Source organism: Amblyomma americanum, chromosome 5 (genome assembly GCF_052857255.1).
Source record: "Amblyomma americanum isolate KBUSLIRL-KWMA chromosome 5, ASM5285725v1, whole genome shotgun sequence".
Lineage (NCBI taxonomy): Eukaryota > Metazoa > Arthropoda > Arachnida > Ixodida > Ixodidae > Amblyomma > Amblyomma americanum.
Window position 1 is genome coordinate 200,079,524 of NC_135501.1, and position 22,987 is coordinate 200,102,510.

The 22,987-nt window shown below is 46.7% G+C and overlaps 1 protein-coding gene across 3 annotated transcripts; it reads left to right on the forward strand.

Moving 5' to 3' along the window:
• The first annotated feature begins 503 nt into the window (after positions 1-503).
• On the forward strand, positions 504-21,628 carry LOC144133403 (BTB/POZ domain-containing protein 7). 3 transcript variants are annotated; one of them, XM_077666487.1, is made up of 12 exons: positions 504-841; positions 4,145-4,316; positions 5,384-5,539; positions 6,282-6,536; positions 8,295-8,487; positions 8,915-9,295; positions 10,976-11,184; positions 11,859-11,934; positions 12,307-12,617; positions 13,024-13,228; positions 15,168-15,586; positions 18,328-21,628. In XM_077666487.1, the coding sequence occupies exons 2-12, from the start codon at positions 4,281-4,283 to the stop codon at positions 18,475-18,477; spliced, it is 2,391 nt and encodes a 796-aa protein (XP_077522613.1). In that variant the 5' UTR covers positions 504-841; positions 4,145-4,280; the 3' UTR covers positions 18,478-21,628. The 3 variants fall into 3 exon arrangements, with proteins under 3 accessions (XP_077522613.1, XP_077522614.1, XP_077522612.1); XM_077666488.1 differs by lacking the exon at positions 504-841 and adding an exon at positions 1,132-1,258; XM_077666486.1 differs by lacking the exon at positions 504-841 and having other exon boundaries at positions 4,149-4,316; positions 6,282-6,534; positions 8,281-8,487.
• Positions 21,629-22,987: the final 1,359 nt, after the last annotated feature.

Here is a 22,987-nt window from a genome sequence, read left to right on the forward strand (position 1 = left end):
CGGTGACGGGGCGCACACCACCAAAGACCATATATTATGGGAATGCGCTAGCAAACCCCCTCCGACGACACTCTTGCCAGCTCCCTCGGCGGAGGAATGGGACAAGCTCTTGACTAGTTCAAGAAAAACAACGCAGCTAGCCTTCATCTCCTCGTCACGCGAGCTCAAGAGGTCGCCCCCGACTGGAGGTCACCCTGGACTGACCCCAGCCCCAACTAATCTTTTCCATTTTGTGGCAATAAAGTTGTAACCAGCACAACCTTTCTGATCAACGCAAACAAGATTTCGAAAAGACCGCGAGAAATGCCACACACTCAGTAGAGGCATAGTGAGATACCGTCCTATTAGCCCCTAAATTTGGATGTTTTTAAAACTTACAAAAATATTGTGTAAGCAAAAAACACTATATTTTCATCAAAAAGTAACGAATTGAGTCGAATGGAATAATTTTTGTTGCAAAGCTATAGTAATAGATTGGTTGCGCCATCTCATGTGCGGACAGCGCAGCGCACACTTTCGGCGTTCCCGAGGCGTCCCCTTCCTTGGCTCGGCGCTCTGCATGTTTGATTTTCGCGTTTTCGCTGTGTGCGGCGATAATACTTGTGCCAAAGTGTTCCGTCTTTGATGTGTGCGAAACCACTACGTGCCTCGACCTCGTCACTTCCTTCGAGCGTCGTCGCAGTAAAGCGTCGCCGCATCGGACATCGTGGGAAAGCTGCTTGAACCGCTGTCAAAACGCCGCTGCTACTGCTGCTGGTGCTGCTTGCATCGCGATCGTAAAGCGGCTGCTCTCAGCATGACTTCTCATCTTAGATTTGCACTAGTTTGAGAAAAATACGAGGTGAGCTGCGCTGCGGATATCGTGATTGCTTAATCAGTTTTAGTTTCGTTAGGATTGCTAGTCGCGGATCAGCCTCGAGTCCTGCCAGGAGCCTTTGCTTTCGAGTTGCATACAGCAGATGGAGAGGTTTGCGAGGTCGGCGAACGGAGGCACTTAATAATACTCTAGGTGTTTCTTGTAACTCCTCCTTGTTTGATCCGATTTGCGGCTTGTTTCGTGCTAATTAGACACCGTTCTATTGGGACCGTTTATCGCAGGCCTGTGCGGAAGCGTCCTCGTTGAACAACATCCGTCTTTGGGCAATTGGAGCAGATCGGCTCGATCAAACGTGTAGGTCGGCAGGCGCCTTGGGTGTCACGAAATCGAGCTCGTCGTTTCTGTGGAGTCGCACTGCGACAGGAAGTTTGCGTTTTTTCGGTGTGTAAACATCTTGTGGGTTTCTTCACCTGATTACGCGTTCTCTGCTCCTAAGATCGGGTGCGCGAGTGTTTCCGCTACGGTGGGACGCATTTGTTTGTGTTGTTTCATTTTTAGGCTTACGACCCCTCTTGGGCGCCGCGTCTGTATCGTGCGTGTTTTGCTTTTTGGCGGCGGTTTCGCTCGCTCGGCGCCGTGTTGTGTCTGTCGTGATCATCGTGCGGGGTACGTTGCGACAAACTTATCCGGTTTTGCAACGGATCGAGTTTTTTTCCGGGATGTGTGTGGGTTTCGAAATCCTTCGTTTATCGGGAGCTCGTGAATGTGAATGCTTAGGAAAGTGTGGCTTGATCAGCTGATCTTGTCGCAGACTGCCGAAGTCAGCTACATAACAGCTGACACCCCTATGTGCTGACGAACTGTCCTAACTCTGTATCATTTTGTTAAACACCTATGCTTATCAGAGTTCTTAGATCATGCAGATAAATGTTTTTTTTTGCATATCTTAATTGTCAATGTTTACGCACTTGGTGCTTGCTTATACTGACATTTCCGAGCTCTTTCAAAGCAGCCAGTCTTGAAGCAAATTGGTGTTTCTGTAGTAATTTTCAGTCATGTTTATATGTGCATGCAAATTGTGTGCAGAAGAAAGTATGTGTGTAATGATGTAATTAAAATATGGCAGTCTGTAATGCAATGGAAACAGTGGGGAAATTTTCATCTTACTTTATAGGTGCCTAGCTAGTTTGATGCTATCACAATGCACGAAAATTCTCGTGCTGTCTGGACAAGCGCCTTTGCCACGAAAAACACATCTTGCCAGTCACTCGCCATTAACGTTTGCCTTGTTCTTTTATCATCTGTGCCTGTCCGCTAATCTGTCAAACTTGCATACAAGGGGCACATCTTTGTTCCTCGCCAGTGGTGTTATCCTACTCGTACTAACATTTCTGCGGGCAGATATATATCCTACATTGCTGAGAAAGAACACAGTGATTTGAAACTAAAGACTGTTGATGTGGCACGGTTAATGACTCTCACTAAAAGTTTATTCTCTAGATCTCCTGGGTATGGTGGCGTTTGTCCGACTGCAAACAGACGCATTTATCGACGGGAAAATTGGATTTAAAAATCTTCTCGCCAGCCGATTCATACTCGTGATGACCTTACCAAAAAGTATGTGTTGCTACTGTTTTAAAGTGAATGGTGGTATGGCACCCAAAAATCAGTGTCGCCGCACATAATTTGCTTGCGAAATAGGCCGCTGGTGGCAACACCTATATTTCGTTTCTTTTCTAGCTTATAAAAGCTCTGTTTTTGGTGGGAGTGGTCTCTCTGATTAGAACATGTTACCTTATCGATACAGGTCAACATCTGTTCATCTTCAGTCTCCCTTCAACACTTCACCTTAAAAGCAGCACGAAACAAAGGCATAAAGGAATACAGGACATCCACCAAATTTTTTCTTTCTTCGTGTCTGTGCTTTTTGCCATTTGCTTGAGGCTATTACAAATTAACTAGCCCCGCTTTCTACCTTTCTGGGGTTACATTACTAGTACAGAAACACAGACACCTATTATGAAGCCAGGTATTGCTTGTGTTAGAGCATTTGTCTTGTTACTGCTCTGCTTATTGATCTAAATCTATATAATATCGTTAATGGTTGCAACTTAATAATTGGAGTTTTAGGCATATTTGGCACTTCACTGCGGGGCACTGTTAAAGTTTTCACTCAGTGATGTTAGGAAGTAGACAGCATACTTTTGAGCATTAGCAAAGCATGATTCTTCATATAGGGAAAAAGGCATTGAAATCCACACACTCTCATCATAGCATTTCACTCATTGAGCACTGTACATAGTTTTGTATGTGCTGGTAGTGTCTACTATTGCAAGATTGACAAGCTTAGTGCCAGTGTTCCATAGGTATCGGGGAGCGAGTTCCACAAAGCTAAGGTGAGCCATGCTGTGAAGCTCAGTTTAGTTTAGTTTGTTAAGATGGCTGGAAAACACTACATGGTTTTGACTGGTGACTGAATAAATGGCCTCCAAAATCAATGTTTCACTTTTTGTAGCGTTAAATGATGGAAAACTGCACAACCGCATTTTTCTTCCCACAAAACCAGATAGTGCAAAGCTAACCTCTGGAATTATTTACTGTCTACACCTGCTCTCAGCAGTGTGATAAGTAGTAGTTTCTCGTGAGATCGAATCGGACTGGCAGTGAAATTGAAAAGTTATTGGTACGATGTCGCCTTGCAACGAACAGTGTGATATAACTCTAGACAGGCAACGGAAACAAAAAGGCCCATTGTCCTGTATCTCATTCATTCTCTTTCTTCATAACTGTTGTTTTGACAAGCAGCTGATTTAAAGATGAATCAGAGTCATGTGTCCATTGCATTGAGAGTGCTTGAAGCGACACTAAGGCCCGTGCATCCAATTTTTACTTGAAGTATAACCCATTTGTTTTACTCTGCGTGCCTGTTTTATTTGTTCAGCAGTAAAAGATGCATTTATTTATGAGAAAATAGGACTTCAAAATCTATATTTTCTCTGGCGCTCAGTTCCAACTTGTGATGTCAATAATGAAAAGGACTCAGAGATTGCCTTGTAGAAGTGTGAGAGTGAGTGGCAGTGTGGTGTAGCCTCAGAGATGTACAGCAGAAATATGTATTGATGTCATATCAGTTTCCTTGTGAAAACAGCCAGTGACGGTGATATTTATATTCCATTTTTAGGCCTTTTCTTAGTTTCTTAGCTTGTGGGTACTTTTGCAACTGTTGCCTCTGTCATTAGGATGGTGTAACCTATCAGTACAGGCCAACCCATCAGTTTGTCTGCAATGATTTTTTATTGTTGCAAACCGTCTTGTGTTGTGGTTCAGTGGGGCATGGTGGTTGATCCTGAGGCCCCCCCGGCTGGGCAAGGAAGGTGATGTGCGTTGCAGCAGGGAAGCGACCCCCGGGGTGCCCCGGCCATGCGTGTTCCAGGGCACCCCTTTAGGCCGCGCCGAGAGCACCATGGGGGTGGGAGCATCATCGCCGGACCCTCCCCAGGTACAGACACCCACACGCCTGGGCGTGTCAGCGCGTCATCTGAACTGAGTTCTTTAAATATATAAGTTAAGAAATTATGGCTGAAAAATTTAAACACCTCCTGTGCTTCATTTCTAAGGACTAGGAGCTGGAAATGCCCCCTGTCAGCCCTGGTGCCAGCTACCTGCTGGGGTCTTTGCAGCTGTTGAGCAGCCTGGGTAGTTCACTTTAACGTCACAGGATGACACAGTAATCTGCAAACTCATAAGCCTTGGACCTGCTCGCTTGTAAGATCATGACAGAGGGAGCTTGTGGGTACTTACACAACTGTTACGAAGAGCTTAGGTGGTGAGGAGCAGCATTTTTTTTGGAATTGGTTGTAAGCCCATGCTTATGGAACATGATCTAGGCAGAAAGGACAAACGTGGGATGATAAACTACTCTAAACCACTACAAACTAAAACCATTGTTGTGACACAGAAGCTGTAGCACCTTGTTGCTACTCATAAGCTGGTTGGTTTGATTCTCAGCTGCATTGATTGTATGTGAATGGAGGGGAAAGCAAAATGCTCTGAAGGGTTGGTGCATGTCAAGGAATACAAGGTGGTTAAATTCAATGTGCCTTGGGATATAGCCTTGTTACGCGAAGATACGTTAAATGACTAATAAACTTCACAGTACTGCGTGCATAGTACAGGTCTATAAGTTTGGTGTGTCTCTATGGGTGTTATGTGCACTGTGCCAAAACTGCACACCATAGAGCTGTGAATCGATTCAACTGCAGGAATGTAATCTTAAAGGAGTTAATTGCTGTCGGTTTTCAGGGGCATGATTGACTGCTACTGAATTTTTTTGTGAAGAAACGTGTGGAAATAATAACAGGCCAATGTAAAAAGGGCCAGTGAGTTGCCCTCATGTAGGAGAAGGTTCGGTAAAATAGTTTTCCCCGAGTTTTACTGCGTGAAGGTTTTGTCATACCGTTGGAACTGCTCCGTGACAGCTTTGCATTGCAACAGCAGCGTGTGCCAGTGTTTGGTTGCCGTACACGGCTCTGCAAGTAAACATGATGACACCTGTGGCATCGGCAGGTTGCTCCGGAGATGGGGCGGAAGAAGAGGGGGGTGGCGCCACTGCTGACGCTGCGGAAACGGTTGGCTCGTCGCCGTTGGAGGGCCAGCAAGGGCTTCGACCACGCGCAGGTGTTCAACGACTTTCTCAACTCTGCTGGCTGGACTGTGCGAGAGGTACGTTGGCATAGTGGCCGAACTGATGCAGCTCCAGAATCGCAGTGTGGTTTTGGTGGTCATTTCAGCATGGGGTGTCCATGCAGCCAAAATGCACATACCTCTTGCATTATTCCAATAGGGACTGAAGACATGCTTCTTCAGGTCCGAAGCTCTCGGTTGATGTCTCTGAGACATTTTCGTTCGTTAATAGGTGTTGCTCACATCTGTGTATAAAAGCAGCGCAATTTCTCAAGCATGCTCTTGCTAAGCAGAAAGTGCTGACTCTTGGTTTTTGATGGTGCATTTGGCATCTATTCTGAGTCTCTTTCCAGTACAGTCTCTTCTTAACGGAGCTTCTGTGTTGTGATATGAATAGTAGTCTTGCCTGGTTCATTTTGCCTTTGCTGCACAATATAATGGGACACGGTGTCTAAAGTGAACATGAATTTCGAGAATAAGAACACATCACTGACCATAAAAATACAGCATTACTCTCTGCAGTGATAGCATACTTGTCAACACGAGTGACATTAGCCCCAGAGCGCATTTGTAACATCATAGGTCTGTAAGAAGGGAGGTGATTGTAGTTATCATATTTATTATGGATGTAATAAAAAGGTTGAATGGAGCCACAATGAAAGGTGCCTTACTGTGATTGGATTTTGCTGTGTAGTGTGTGAACAGTCAAAAAGGCCTCACGTCAGACTGGCAGCAACACTGTGCGCAAAGTTTTGAACATTGAACTGCCTTTCCTCTGCAGGTGGCAGCCCTTGTGCACGAGTACGAAGCCACTGCTGCCCTGCGTGAGCTCACGGCGCAGGCTGACGCCGCTCGGCTCCCTGCGCGGTCGTGTAGGGCCGACCTTGGACGTCTGCTCGAATCCCGTCTCTGTGCTGACGTGACGCTCGCCTACAGAGGCACTGCATTCCCGGCTCATCGAGCCCTGTTGTCGGCTCGCTGCCCGTTCTTTAGGGACCTACTGTCGGAAACGGGAGGAGGACCACGCCAACAAATGGTAGGGGGAAGGAAAGAGCGCTTTCAGTTATTGAAAGGCAACAGAGAAGCCTAGAACTGATTTTGGACTCTCTTTGAAGTAGGTGACAGTTGAGGTTCATAGCTTCTCATTGATGTAGGCATTGTTGGGCTGCATTTCCCTTTGACTTTGTGCTGAAGCCAGTCTTTTTTTCACCCAACGGGTCACAGGATGTACAGTCCTGGTCAGAAGTCTTTGGGTCATGCAGTATGCTTTTGGGCTGCACAGTGGCGCCCTCATGACACCCTTGAAAAGACACTGAGGAGATTTCTATCCAATTTTTGTTCTTTAGTAAAAAAAATCCATTCTATGACTCCTTCTGGGCATGTTGATGGTTTTTTGGCAGCAAAAAATGCATTTATTGCTGATAAAATGGCCTTTGAAGATTTTTCCCGCCACTTGATTGGAGCTTGTGACATCTACACCGAAAAGGACTCCGTGATTGTTGCTGTGAAGCAAATGGCAGTTTAGCCTAGCCTCTGGGACCCGTGCCAAGAAAGCTGTGCCAACGCACCCTAGTTTACTTGCGAAATCGGCCAGGGAAGGTGTTTTGTGTTCTTGCAATAAAATTTTACTATTCTTTCTTCTTGCGTATTTCTTATGCTGCCATTGAACAGAGCGTAACTGCGCTGAAAACAAAAGCTAACCTCCCCAGCCTTGAATCCCATCGGAAAATAACCAGACTCTGCCTTTTCCACAAGTTTTATCATTCCCCTTTGAGTCATTCCGTTATCACCCCTGCATACCACATTTCACTTCGTGCCAATCATCCGAAAGCTGTTCTTACACCTCGAGCATCCACTTCTGCGCATCTGAAATCATTCTTCTCCCAGACCGCGAGAGACTGCATCAACCTGCCCACTGAAGCTTTTATCCCTCCTGGCCTGGAATCCTTCAAAGCATTCATCACTGATCTAATTAAATGATATGCTAGCCCACTCCTCATGTAATGCCCCTAGTGGGCCTTTGAGGTAAAATAAATATGTAGTGCCTAGGTGATTCCTTAAAGGTGTATTCAGCTTCAACACTTGGTTGCCGTTTTCCCAGTGCTGCTTCACTTCTTTACATGTCTGATTTAGGTGTTCAGTGAGAGCTGTGCCTTTGCTAGATTCTTGGCTACCCATGATGGCAACACTTTATGATGTGTTGAAGAAAGTACTGGAAATTGTCATCAAATCAGGGATGTTGCTTGTGACCCTCATAGTTGACTCATTCTTAATGTTGCCAGTCTCATTTGAGCATAGCTGTCTCACTGAGAGCTGAATGACAATCAACTTTCCTGTTGCACCACCCAATCGTAGAAGAATGGTCAGATTACTGCTTTTTCGTCGCACACTTTCTCTATAAATTACATTTATTCATTAAAACTGGGTTGAATCCGTATGCCTTGTCTGCTTCATATGTCATGGTGTGCATTGTTTCTTTACTGTTTAAATTGAAATATAGTTTTACCATTGGAAGTGTCAGGTGTGACTGAGGACCTGATGGAGCTAAGGGGTTGGGAGCTTGACTTGGATTGGGAAGCTGCAGCTTGCACATCACAAGTGAATATTCAGGTCACTGGGAGAGACCTCTGACCTTTGGGACATGAGACCTGGCTCTTATTGATGGTGACAGAAAATTCTGTGAAAGTTCAGTGAAAAATGCAACACTTTCTTTTCGGACATTGTTCGATCTTGTGGGGTGATGTGTGATGGCAGGTTATTTTTTTTCCCTCTGCCGCTGTTGACTCCCAAACAGATGGTGGTGGAGATGGACATTCCGGGCGTCGGGGTGGAGCTCTTTGGGGACCTGCTGCGGTACCTGTACACTGGCGAGCTTAGCGTGGCTGGGGAGGCTGGCAGCAGTGCTGCTCTGTCCACCCTGCTGCGGCTGAGCGAGCAGTTTGGAGTGCCAAACCCATTAGCCCTCGACCTGCGCAGGATGCTGGAAGGTGGGCCCCGAGGGGGTGTCTCTCTCTGTTTTTCTCTTGCATGGAGGCAAAGTTGAGCATGCCTATCTCGTTTGGCTGCCCACCAACCTTACTGTACAAGTGGGGATAGAAATAAACAACGCATGGCGCAGCATTCTGCCTATGCCTACGTCGCTTTGTGGACATGTAACCAGGAATGGTGTGTGCATGTGTGCACAGAGAAACATTGCTAACGTGTTTGTGCGTGAATGTGCAACAACTCTTATGTTACTACAGGTTCAAATGCAGCTAAAATGTCAGAGAATGCTTCATTTACTTTTGGCTGTGCCTGTGTGTTGCCGTTTATAACTACATACTTGCTTTATGTCGAGCTCCTTTAGAGCATTATTGCTTTACGTCGGGCTCCTTCTGTGTGCACAGTTCCCCATTAACATTCTGTGGTGTGCAGGTGGGCACCTGGCAGATGCCAGTTTGGTGTGGGAAGTTCCGGGTAGCGGAGGTGGTGTGGAGCAGGAAGCGGAGTTTCCGTGCCACCGGGCAGTGCTGGCAGCACGCTGCCCCTTTTTCCGTGGTGTGATTCAGCGACGGACTGCTTCTGGAAGTGGAGGAAGTGGTGGAGACGGAGGGGCCACTCCAGGTGGACGCCTGCGGGTGGTCCTCGATGCCGGCGTGGTCCCAGTGCGGCATGCACGTGTCCTTCTGTGGGCCTTGTACCAGGACACAGTTGACCTGTCCATGCTGCCCTGCTCCTCGGGTGGATCCCTAGCTGAGGAGTTTATGGAGCTCTACCAGGTGGCACGGCTGCTGGAACTGGATTCCTTGGCACAGGGTGGGTGCTCTGTGCTGGTTGCTTGCTGACTATTGATGAGTGGTATGGGGGCTTGTAACACGGCACAGTCATTTTTAATCATTGTCTGTAGTAGTCTGTATTGCACATGTACCGTTTCCACATTTTGTTTCAAAATGAGCGGAAGCGACGGCAATTCACCGTCGCCTTCAAGAAAAATGCGATTGAGTACGCAGAAGCTCACGGCAACCTGGCAGCACAGCACGAATTTGGAGTATCCGAAAAGAGCATTCAGTACTGGCGGAGGCAGAAGTTGCGTATTGCAACTTGCAGCAACCAGAAAAAAACATCATTTCGTGGGCGGACCGCACCGTATCCAGAATTGAAAGGAAATGTTGCACTGCATGCAAGATCGCTGCCTGTGACTGCCGAATGCATCTGTGTGAAAGCAGTAGAGATGCTAACCGCAACGTTTCCAGAATTGCAAGGAAAGGTCGCGCTGCGTGCAAGATCGCTGCCTGTGAAAGCGGTAGAGATCGCACTTGCCTCTAGACTCACGAGAGCACAGTTCAAGGGCTCGCCATCCTGGGTGCGGCGATTCATGAAGAGGAAGGGATTTGCTCTGCGGTGCCGTACTTCTGTGTGCCAGAAATAAACACGGTACACACTGGTGATACAAAGGTATAAGCTTTCGCCTAACCTGGCGCTCAGCTTCTCTGGGATGAAATGCTTTTAAAATGGGTCTTGAACACTACCTTGAGTAGGCAAGAATATCTTGTGCCCTGGTACTCTTTGGCCAAAGCTGCTCTTGCGCCAGTAAAATTTATTACCACATGGATTGACTCGTGGGCTATTCCTATAGGTGGCATAAATCAAAAGCGTACACGGGTTTCTGAATGGGCTAGGAATCCATGCTAAGTTGAGCTACTATTCATACCTTCCAGACACGCCCTCTTTCACAGTTTGTTGAAACGTACGGCATGTACGGAAGATTGTAGCGGTACAGGAGAGACAAATAGAAAGTATTAGATTGACAGCTGCTCTGCCGTCTTTCTGTTGCAGTGCTATCTTGTTTTTGGATCAACAGCAGAGTGCCTGCAGTTCAACAATGCATCACCAATTGTCCCCCATCCCAGTTCTGTTGAACACACGAAAAAGCACTGGCTCCTTCAACCATGTCTCACGCTTGCTCGGCCTTGTATTTCTAGTGCAGAAAGCAGGATAAGGATCACTTTGGAACAGGGCACAGCAATTTGTGAATGTCATAGGCATATGTTATACTTTCTTTGTGCAAGAATGAAAGATCGCAGAGTGGGGAAATTCGTGGTGGGAAATAAAAATTCGGGGGCAGAAAAGCCTTGTGATGAAGGCAAAACACGAAATGGGCATGATGTGAAAAACGCGGCACTGGAAAAGAGTTAGGCGAGAAGGGAGAAAAAAAACACAACACATGCGCTTTCTCTTTACCTCTGTGTCTATTTCCATTTAAATTTTCTTTTTCCGTATCTCAGTGCTGTGTTTCTTGCCAGTGTGAACAGTTTCCAACCTGCCCAATGTAAGCTTTGTTTTTGTGTGGTGTTGTGCCTAGTCTTTCCTGTCTTGTTGAGTTCCGAGCATAGGCTTCTGCTTTTGTGTCTCACTCCTCTTTGTGCTGCTGCCTTCAACATCCCACCACACCTTTGCCTTATGTGTGTGCACATGCGTGTTTGTGTGTGCGTGCAGCGTGCGAGGATGCCCTGGTTGAGCTGCTGGGTCCGGACACCCTGTGCGGAGTGCTGCAGTGGAGCGAGCTACCGCACGGCTCCCCCTGGGTGCACCGGCAAGCCATGGCCTTCCTAGCCGAAGAGTTCTCGGCCCTGGCTGCCACCCCGCTGCTCTTCCAGCTCACGAAGGGGCAGTTGCTCACCGTGCTCCAGTCCGACTTCCTGCAGGTAGCAGTACGGCCTTTTGGACTCCTCCTAGCAGTTATAAGCTGCCGTGGTGGCTGAGTGGTTATGGCGCTCAGCTGCTTGCCCGAAAGACGTGTGTTCGATCTCGGCCGCGGCGGTCGAATTTCGATGGAGGCAAAATTCTAGAGGCGCGTGTACTGTGCGACGTCAGTGCACATTAAAGAACCCCAGGTGGTCGAAATAATTCCGGCGCCCTTCACTATGGCGTCCCTGATAGCCCGAGTCGCTTTGGGACGTTAAGCCCCCATAAACCAAACCAAACTCCTAGCAGTTATGGCGCTGTGCTTTGCTTCTTCTTGTCTCGGCTTTGTTCTGGAGTGTTGCACTGCTTCTAAGCATTATCTTGCACCAACTGGCCCAGTCGTCCCGACTAGTGGGATGCAGCCAATGCTTTTGTAAACGTAATTTTTGCTCTCTTCCAGAACTAAGAAGTGGCAGTGGTATCTGTATGTGATGTGTCATGTGCGAAGGTGTAAATTGTCAGTTTTGCTTCCATATCTGTGCATTTTAAAACTCACGCTGTCAAAAAATCAGTGGTGAGGGTCAGCTCAAAGGCATCTCTGTGGAATGCTTGACAGGGACACTTATTTATGGGGAACACATTTGCCGAAGCGAGAAAGAAACCAGGTTTTTTTTTTTGTTCTCTCATAATGCAGGCTAGTGAGTTGGAGATCTTGGTAGCTGTACTCAAGTGGGGAGAACAACAATTGCTCAAGAGGATGGAGGAGAGAGGTAAGGACCATGCAACTTTTCATAGTCAAAATTTGGATATTTCTGTCATGCTAGTTGTGTTATCTGAACTTAGTGCCATATTTTGATGTGTCAAATTGTGTGTAACCTTTTTGCTGACGTCTCTGCTGCTTACTGACAGAACTGTATAGCTAGAAGGTACATTTTTCTGCACTTCCTTTTGAAAAATGTTTAGTTTTTTTGGCGCTTGCTTGTGATCTTGAAAGGTAACTGCAGCAGCACAGGGACAGTGCTCACATAACATAGTGACTCGTCTCTGGCCATACTTGATGTTTCCAGTCATGTGACAGAGGCTGTTGTAGTATTAGGTGCTAACCAAGATCTCTGTTGATGTGGCTATGGCTCTCTCCACAGAACCGAACATAGTCAGCCAAACAGCGCACAGCGTTGCCAGGCGAGGTGCTCGCAGCCGTCGGGACCTGCTCAGCGACACCGAACTGCGGGAATTACTCTCTGAGCTACTGTGCCACGTGCGGACAGCGCACGTGCTTCCCCTTGGTGCGGACGCCCTCCTGCAGGCCCAGAGGCGGGGCCTGTTTCCCCGCCCACCGCCATGCATGCTGGGAGGGGAGGAGCCTTCCCAAGCCCCGCCTTCCAGGGGTGCGGCTTCATGGCTGGCTGGACCCCGGCCTCGCCTCTTTGGTCCTTATGTGGAAGAAGCCAAGGTGAAGACAACTGCTCTCTGTAAATTCATATTTGTGAGCTGTGTGTCATTCAAGGTTGTACCTCAAATAAAGTCAAACTTTATTTGTGTTTGATTTTATGTTTAGGTTGAAATTTTGTTATAAAACCTAGTTTGTAAACTTTCCGACATTTGGAGGTTTGCGGATCTTCATATCGCCTTTGGTAGTAAACTAAACTGCAGAGTACTATGAAAGAAAAACTGCAGGGCACTGTTGGTGCCTGACCGAGGCTCATTTGTAGTCATTTATTGCCTTTCCCGGAGCCGTATTCTGTGTTCAGATTGGCAGGTGTTACTGTTGAGTTGCAAGCCACAGGTTTTACCAGAAGCCTTTTCTTTGGCCTCCCTTTCTGCTGTGTATCAGCATGTAATCATTCGACCACTTGCAGGCCTGGCTGGAAGAGCAGCTTTCCCAGGAGCAGGCCCTGGGTCCCGTGGCACCCAGCCCATGGCCCCCGCACCTGACACACATTCCAGACACTCTCTACATGGTGGACAAGGGGGCTGCAGGGGCGTTTCGGGAAGCCTGCCCATGCCTGCCTCACGGAGGGGCCACCGCACCTGCCGTTCGACTACCAGATCCCACACTGCCAGGTGAAGGAGGGCAGGCTCTGTGGTGCAGATACACAGCACTTGCATCAAAGCCTTGCGATGGTGCACTTGGCGGGTTACTGTCTCCGCGCTAGCTTCTCTCCATCGCTGTCGTAGGTGGCACCAATTATGGAAGCTTCCTGTAACAAGATGTGCCTGTAGTTGGATACAACTCAAGAACTAAACAACAAATGCCCCTCAAGCCAATAGTACAGTCGAACGCCGCTTTAGCGAAATAGTTCAGATTCTTTGTCAGCTAGCCATAGAAAACAATGCCTGCTAGTTTGCACCACAACGAATGATCTTTTCAGGTGCGTTTCCGCTTCAACGAAATTTTTGTTGAGTGGAGATGGGCTTAATATTTATTTTACGACAAAACAAGCATAATGTTACCCGTCCGTACGTTCATGGCGTTTAATTTCACCGAAAACACTTGCTGGAGTCGATGTCTGCCTCGTAGTGCGTCGAGGGCTAATGGGTGGTGCCATTCGATATCGTCCGTCATATCGTGCGATATCGTCCGTCATATTGTGCGATATTGTCCGTCATATGGGACGATATCGGCAGGGACGTGCAAGATGCACCAGCCCTGCCGTCTGCATTGCATGTGATGGACGCATTTGACACCATTCGTGCTTTCATTGGTGCGCATGATGATGACATCGTGATGCAGTTGTTGGCCGAGTGTGAAACTCGCATCACGACGCTCATGTCCACTAAAAGGACGCAAGCCAAGATTGGTTGGTTGGTAACAACTTTATTCAAAAGTACTGCAGAGCTTTCGCCGACGGGGCCTTAAGTCTTAGGGCCTTAGGTGAGGACGTCGAGGTGTTGCCTCGCCGTCGCCTTACGGGCCTGCTGGACGGCCCAGAGTTGGTCACCGAGACTGGGGCTGCGCAAGGCAGCGGCCCACCGCGGCGGGAGGGTTCTGGAGTTAGCACCGTCAGGGTTTTTGCTACAGTCCCAGACCGAATTTTTTTGGAAATAAAGGATATTTTTGAACAGTGCAGTCAGAGCTTAGTTTTTTGGGCTCATTTCGCCACAACGAAATTTCCGCTTCAACAAAATTTTTCGCGCACCCCGTGAATGTCGTTGTAGCAGGGTTCAACTGTACTGGCCGGTTCTCATAACGCAGTGGTTCGTGCTTTCCCCCCCCCCCCCCCCCCCCCCCTTTCACCTGATGGCGGACATCGCAGAAGCTGGCAGGTGCTAGGGGATTAGCTAGGGACTAACGGATTAACTGCGATGGCATGACAACAGGCCGATGCCATTGGCTGGAGGGCCTCCTTTGATGGGAATTTGTTGATTTGTTCTTGAGTTTGACCCTAGCAACTTCATTGCAACCAAAAAAAACCGTTTTTTTCGTCAACTTTTTTTTTTTTGGTGAAGGTTAGCAGTTGCATTAGAAATATGCCTGAAGTAGCAAATATCGACCATATAGTGCCATATTTTACGAGAAAGCTAATTACTGCAAGCGGGGACTATATACTGCTGCCTAGGAAGAGGGGCCATGTTTTGGCTTGTTATCTTCCACTCCGTTGCCAGAAAAAGTGTTGTGGGATAAAGTGTGTGTTTTGGAGCAGCCCAAAATGCAAGTGTACTACAAGAGTGAAAAGCAAACGTGACGTGCTGTAGATGCTGGTGACCTGCTGAAGTGATTATGATGGTTATGAATGCCTCCACCAAGTGAGCAAGTTAGGAAGAAAATGGCAGAGAGGCAACGAATTAGTCACTACTCACCCACAAACCTACCTAGGTACTATCTGGGAGACCTTAGTCACCACCGGGAGTGCCCATATTAACATTTCATCTCCACTGTCAGTAGCACTAGCCTGTGCTTAGGGCAAAAAAACTTAAGCACATGACGGTGCTCCTTTTTCCTGTTTTATTGGTCACAAAGATCTCGGCCTTTGACGGTGGTGACTGTGTTGTGTGTGTGCAGTGCTAAGCGAAGAGCTGCTGCGGCAGATGCGCCAGCGAGAGCAAGAGCTGCGGCAGGGGGCTGCCCGCGCCTACTCACTGGGGGCCAACCGCGGCGCCATCAGTCACCAGCTGCAGCTGCGCGTGGTGCGGGAGGCGGGGCTTCCTGACCAGGCCGCCTCCCTCCTCGCCCAGGCCCCGCCCCCGAGCGATGACTGGGCCCCCGCCTCTTCCTCCTCCTCCTCCACCACCACTGTGCAGGACCCCTTGGACCTCATGGTAACAAGGCCAGCGGCGTCATCAGCAGCTGTGGCGCGAGCTCCGCCCAACCCCATCTTGGTGCCGCCCTCGCGGGCCCCGCCACGACGCCTGGCCCCACCTGCCGACCTCAGGCTGCACAGGCAGCCACATCTGGGGAGGCGAGCACTACGCATGACTGAGGTGAGTTCCCTAGCACTTCATCTCTATTTGTGTGTTGGAACGTCTAGCACTGTAACGGTGGCCTGTTGGTCTGAACATCCACCTCGTATGCAAGAGGTGCAGGGTTTGACCCCCAGTGCTCCTTGCTATCCACTGGGTTTTTTTGAGTGGGTACAAACTTTCCCCTTGCCTGGTGTTTGGCTTCTCTGGGGAGAAATCTTTGGGAAAATGGATCCCTGATCATACCACTTGCAGATTAAAAAAAAAATTAGCTGTGGTTTAACTACTACTGAACCTGGTTAGAGAGCGAAAACTGAGGTGTATCGGGCAAGTAGACACGGCTTGGCGTCTGTAACCTTGAGTGCATTCCGCACACTGCATAGGCAGTGCGCCCGCCTTGCCGCCCTGGCAGGTGGCAGTTAAATTATTTGTTGATCGCAAGAAGTTGGGTGAAGTTGGTCACCCAATAACGCTGTGGCCTATTGCAGCAGTGGGGGCTCACATCTCTCTCTCACTACCACTACATACCCCAAAGGGCGATTGAGGTGTCCACTGACCCAGGGAGCCAGTTATGCGCCCTTCCTTTCCTCAAATTCAAAATCACCGGAGTCTAGAATGTTCTCAATGCCAACGCCAGTGAACACAATGAACACCGACGGCCTATAGAAACAGATGCGCTTTGTTTCGGTGGCAGTGGTGGCGGCGGCTGCGGCTTTGTGACGTCAAAGCTGTCACATGGTTTCTCCTTGGTTCAAGACCAAACTCACGCACAAGACGAAGGCGCTACGGAGGGGAGTAGTAAAGCTTTCGCTTTAAAAACACATTAGCCAAGACCTCCTTTGGTAGTGAAACTACCCTTGCGTATCAAAGGCCAATTGCAGTGAAAATGCTTGTGTTGTAAAAATACTTTTTTTTTTCTAGTACTATGTTATGAGAGAATTCTAAAAACAAGATATGACATTGGCGACAGAAGTGCATTGGAATTGTATGTAAGAAATGGCCATTTTTGAACCGAAAATCGAAAAAAAGTGGCCATTACCAAGTGCTGGAAACATTGATAATCGGGAACACTCCGAGCCACTTGGCCCCATGGCTGTCGTATTTCGGTGGCTTGCTGCTGCACGCGCTGCAAGCATTTACTGTAAGTGGCAGTGACCACCAATCACATGAATTTACAGCACTGCGGATGAATGCCAGCAAGCTGGGACCACTTTTTGTTGCATGGTGTCTGCTTTTGTCCTTCTGTCACTTAAGAGAGATGGTACTGTTAATGCAAGTTTTGTGGAAACTTTGTTTTTTGACCAGCATCACAATAGACAATGTGGACTTCTGAATAATTCTGACCAAAACAGACGAGGACTGTGTTGTGTGAGATAAGCTGTTCCTTGATGTTTCTGTGCGTTTACGAGGCATTTACAAAATGTGGTGAACGTAGTCTTTCTCAGATATCCTTATTTTTGCAAAGCAGTACCGGGTTTGGAACAGAAGCCTAAAAACGAAGCCCCATGAATTACACGCTTTTACATTGTTCGTGACTCCAGTGCGCATTTACAATACTTTTATTCACAGAACACATTTATTTTCGCCTCTCTGTTGCTTTCTAAGGAAGTGTCCTTTCAGCAGAATTTTTTCTGCGCATCTCTCAGAATTGCTGTGCAGCTATATTTTCGTTTAAACATACTGTAAAGGGGTTGGTTTGTGACAAATTTTTTTTTACTTGGGCTTGCAGTTATTTAGACTTCTACCCTGTGCATTGACATGTGGCACACACATGTGCCAGGTATTGATTTTGACTCATTTTTAAATATGGATTTTTAAACATGGGTATATATGCCTTGTGCTGGCATGCATGAGGCTTCAGGTTAAAAAAAAACGGGTTGTTAATTTGTATACAAATTGGTTCCACTAAAGAAAATTCGTATTGCACGCCATTTACTCGGCTTGTTCATGCTGGCAGTTGCTTCCTCTGACGAGCAGTAGGCAGTGCGATAGCAAGTAACCAATAATCTCTAAGGCCTGCGTCACGCCACAATCCGAAACTACAGGACGATTTCCTGTTCGGTTTACCACTAGTTCTTCAGGCCGCACTCGAGTTTGGAAAGCAGAATGGAGCGTCATTTTTTCGCTTTTGATCTGCATTGACTTCAGACTGCTGCCTTTGTGATTGCATCATTACGGGTTGGTTGCTTTGAGCTGCACGCGCACCATGATGCCATCCCACAAAAAACCACAAAATGAAGTGAGGTGGCGGGATGAAACGGGGGCAGGTGTGGGCGACTGTGTGTATGCGTTGAATTATATTTGCAGTTTACTCTTCTCCGGCCAGTGAGAGCTACAAGTTGGCGGGTACACTTTTACGTGTCACTATGCCGTAATCGCCAAGCTTGTCCAATAAAGGCTGCTCATTTTTGCAAGGAAATTTCGTGCCTGTGTCCCATTCTCTGTCGGTTAATTCGAAAACCCATAAAAGTTTTACCCAAGAATGCAGTTGATGCAGTGGCATTACCAAATCTTTTTAGCAGCTTGATTTTTTCTGCACAGAATGTTAGATCTACGCTTGCGTAATGCTCTCATTATCGTCGTGTCAGATTAGTGACAGAGCGAAAAAGTAAAGTAAATCATAAGTATAGGAGCATCACTGCTTTTAAAGAATTTGTGACAGAATAATGTTGTGTCTGTAAATATCATTCCAGACTGTTTGAAGCACCAAACCTTATATGCACGTCCCTCTTACTTCTTTTCTTTTTCTTGCTGTCTCCCAGTTGCAAAACGAGAACAGCAATCTCAGCAAGATGATTCCTGACATCGCAATGGCGACGGCCACCCTGGAACATCTGGATCTGGCCGAGTCTGACAAGGACGACTACGGCTGCGAGGCTGACGACCTCTCGCCCGTACACATGCTTGTCTGACCCTTGCCAAGGCCTGTGCCGCCGCGGCGTCGGCACACCGGCCTGCAGCGCCAACAGCAGCAGCCTTCTCTGTTTTGCGTGCAACCGTTCCGCTCGGGCGGTGCCGGTCACTCCGCAGGACCAGCAGCCGCGCACACCCGAGAGCGAGAGCAGCAGCAGCACTCGCCGCTCGCCTCGACCGCTGTGGCAGCGTCATCTAAGCCGTCTCATGTGTTCAGCAACCACCACTACCGCGGACTGCCGCCATCGTCACCACCGCCGCCTCCCGGTTGGCCGCTTGTACAGTCTCGTGACGACAGCTTTGAAGAACTGGAGAGGTGGCACACTTCGTCGTGGCGCTCTAGAGACAGTTTCTCTTCACTCGGGCGCCGACGTCCGTCGTCCGTCGTGCACTTACAGAGACCGTGGTTTGCGGCTGCATCTGGAGTGTATGACCCATCTTTTAGGGGCCGAAGACACTGACCGGACCCGTCTTTTCAGAAAACACGATGGTGGCTCGTTTTGTGAAACTTTTGTTGTGGTTGCCAACGTGTAAAGCACCTCTTTGTCAGGACTGGCCTCTGTGACAGCTTGAAAATGCTCCTTTTGTTGCTGTTTTTGTGTGGCAACAGTTTCTTTTTCTACCTGTCTCTGCTATTTATTTATGATTCAGTCTTCCAATGCTTTGGACTGTGTATGTAAATTTGAGGCCAGAACCTCGCTTGTTTGCTCTTTGTTGTATTTGACATATTGTACAAACAAGTGCAGATGTGAGAGCAGCCCTGGACTGTGGGTTCTGTGTGTAGGAAGATGTGTGTACAAACTCGTTTTGGGTTTCAAGATATTTGGGCTCAAGCTTGTATTGCAGAAAGGAAGTACTAAGCACACATAGGGAGCAAAGGTAGTTGCTACTTTCTTTGCCAGTGAAAAATCAAAGGAACATGCTTACAAGAAAAGGGTAATCATTTGCAACGTCTGTGTTCAGAGCATAATGGCCAAGTTTGGTTGTAAAGAATCCAAGACCTGAGTCTTGCTGGCGCTTGGTATTTATCTGCAAAGCATTTGACTTTCTTGAGACATATACAACAAAAACGTTGCGACGTTAGCTGGATGGTCCAGCTTTGAAAAAAAACTGCACCTGTAAAGGAACTGCACTCATTTTTTCAGTCTTGGGGACATCGCTTTTGCTGGTTTGTAATTTTGTGATATACTGAGCATACGGTTGAAAAGACGCCCTCAAGGAATCGTCTGTGTATAAAGGCTTGCTGTTGCTCTGTAATAGTGGTCACAGTGGCCATGAGTGTGATCGGCGACATGCTCGCTTTATCATGGGATGCATTTTAAGCAAACTGAGTTGTCTTTGCTCAAGGTTTGAGTACAAAGGCTGCATTTCCTGTTTTCAAAAAAAATGTGCATTTTCTTTCTTTTATGTGTGAATTGTGTTGTCTAACTGGTATTAGGTGAAGTTCCCATGCTGAAAGCATTTTTTTTTTACATATGGCACCTTTACTCACAGTGGCAAGTGTATATTGTACAGAGCCTATTCTCTTATTTTACACTTTTTACATTTACCTTGTTATATTTTGAACAGATGGTAATATTACCGGTTAGAATGAATGGTAAAGCATACAGGCCATTCTTGATAAGTGCAAGCCATCTCTTGCCTAGAGTTTGTTTTTTTGTAAATAGCAGTAATGCTTATCACATACCAGGGTATTATCTGGAGTGATTGCAACGTACAGTTTAACTCTTATGGCTTGCAACACTGCAAATATGGCTGAATTGAAGCTCTAATGTGAGCACACTAAGACAAAAATAATGCGATGGCACAACACCAGTGTGTATAAAGTTTTGGGAGAGGGGATTTAAGCCTGAGTTCTGCACAGGCAGTTCATTTGCTGCATTAATGACTACGGTTTGTGTAAATATGGCTGTTTTATTGGCAGCATGGCATCAACTGTTTTTTATTAATGGTTGGCTGCAAGTAGAAAAATGTGTCAGTGCTATCACTAAAGATAAGGTGTACCATGACACCCATGCAGTATGGCCATGCAGGCCTTAAACTGCAAGTATCTTATCGTCATTGCATTACTGTGCTCCATTTCGAACTTGTGCAACTTCATCGGAAAGGATGCAGTTATGAAAAGTTGATTAGGCACAAATAAACGGGTGGTTTTTACTGCTGTTTAAAGGAACTATAGGCACTGGTACAAAAGCTGTTTTTAGGTTGGTAGATTAACTACTTTTCGAAGAGATGGGGAAAATGCGCAGATTTGGTCAAACGTGGGGTTTACTATACCAGAAAGTAGCATTAAGATCATCCATTCATGGCAATGCGCGGCACACTTCTTCATGCTATGGGCGGCTGTTTCATCTTGGTTAGGCAGATTGGCGTCTTGAGAATTGTTTGTAAGGTATAACAACACTCATAACTTGTCATACGGCCTTTTTTAAAAATGATGTTTTAATGGTAGAAAGTAAAGCTCAAAAAGCATGAAAATTACAGAGGAGTGTAGAGAGCTGTTGCCACAAATGGCCAGCCCACTTGAAGCATGCATCGGCGAGTCTTATGACATAAGTTGATCCTTTGGGACGCACATTTCAATCAAGCACAAGTTGCTCTGTTGGGAAATCCCTGAAAGGGAGAATTTCGTCTTGCCTGAGGTGTAACTGTTTCAAACAGTGTGCCCAAGACTTCAACATATAGTTCCTTGCGAAGAGCACTTGTCATCATCCTTCAAAACGTATGTGACTAGTGTATGCTGCAAGTACTCGTCTTAAGTCCTGGAAGCTAATGAGTCAACTAGAAATTTGACACGAGGACATTGCACCAAGCATTTTATGAATTTCTTTGCAGAATGTGCGTAGGATAACATGGTCAAAACTGGCCATTTAAGAGATGGTATTGCCAACAGCAACTTAACATTCCAGAATGCAGAATCGCTTTCAGTTCGTCTTTTAGTCCCCTGGTGCGGCATCTGTTGTGCTTGACTGCAGCCTCGGCTAGTACGGACAGTTTGTTTTTTGAGTGAAGGGGGGAGGGGGAGAGTGTCATGCTCGTGTATTGTCGTGCTTAAGAGATGCTTGTGCTACACAAGATTATACTGGTGACTAGTGGGCAGTGCAAATAAAATGACATGTATTTATACATTTTTTGGATGCCCAAAGCAAATGCATTGTTCTTGGCTTTTTTTCCGTGGACTGCTGTTGTGTTCTGGCAGAATGGCACAGAACTGGTGCAGCACTACAAAACACAAACAAGGAAGAAGATGTCAGTGCACGTTAAAGAACCCCAGATGGTCGAAATTTCCGGAGCCCTCCACTATGGCGTCCCTCATAGCCTAAGTCGCTTTGGGACGTTAAACCCCCATAAAGCAACCAATCAACTTCAACATGAAAAGCGCCGTGAAGTCTTGAAGTGAACCTCGTTCCATAGCAGCCGCAGCGGTGCACGTGAATCATAAATAGTGCTCATGTGCTGTGCAATGTCATTGCGTGTTAAGACTCCCGGGTGGTCAAAACTGAACTCGAGCCCTCTACTATGGCATCTCTTGCACCCCATGCGTCGCTTTGGGTCATTTAAGCCCTACAATTTACAATTTATGCGAGTTGAATTACTCTGGGGAACCAGATACTGTATTTACCTGAATGTAACATGACACTGACTTCAACACGGGAGTCATTTTAGCTAGCATGTAACAGGAAAAAAAAAAATTATTATTCAATATTGCTGACTTAGTTTTAATGCAAGGAGCGATATTTAATTTCTGTTGTCACTAAAAAGACTCCATGTTACATTTGAGTAAATAAATATACAGTGGATGCTTTGCTCGGTGGAGACAGCAATAACTTGTGTGGCTGTCTGCGACAGGATTAAAATTTGTTCAATAGCCAGTGTTGTATTGACAAAATTAGTTCTGCTTGGTTGATGTTTTACTGCACATAGTTTAATCGAATGGTATTAAAAATCCCCCATCATACGCTGAGCGATGCAGCATCAACTTCAAAATTACTGTAAGTTGGAATAACCCTTACTCGTTCTAATAAGGTGAACATACTGCCCCTACAGCACATTTCTATGGGACTACTATTAGTGATTTGGTGCCGATTTTTACAAGGTACCATTTATTGGTAACTCTGTTAAAAATTAAATATAATTTTATACAGCTCTCAAGTAACAACTGTTCTTTCTGAATAGTGTTATGATGATCATGAATGGCAGCAGGCACTGTTTTAATAGTGCAAAAAAACGGACAAGAACTTGTTGGAAAATGTTGACAAGTCACCCAATAGACCATTCTTCTTGGCTTCATATTCCATATTTTCAAACTGCAAATATTCTCCTTGATTTGCTGAACAAATCAAAAGTGCGCATTCAAAATTAGCAACCCAGGCTATGAATGACGCCGTAGTGAAGCGCTCCGGAAATTTCAACTACCTGGAGTTCTTTAATGTGCACAGACGTCACACATTATTTGAAACGAATTGAATACAACCTCAAGTGGCTTCAATACGAATAACAGGCACAAAA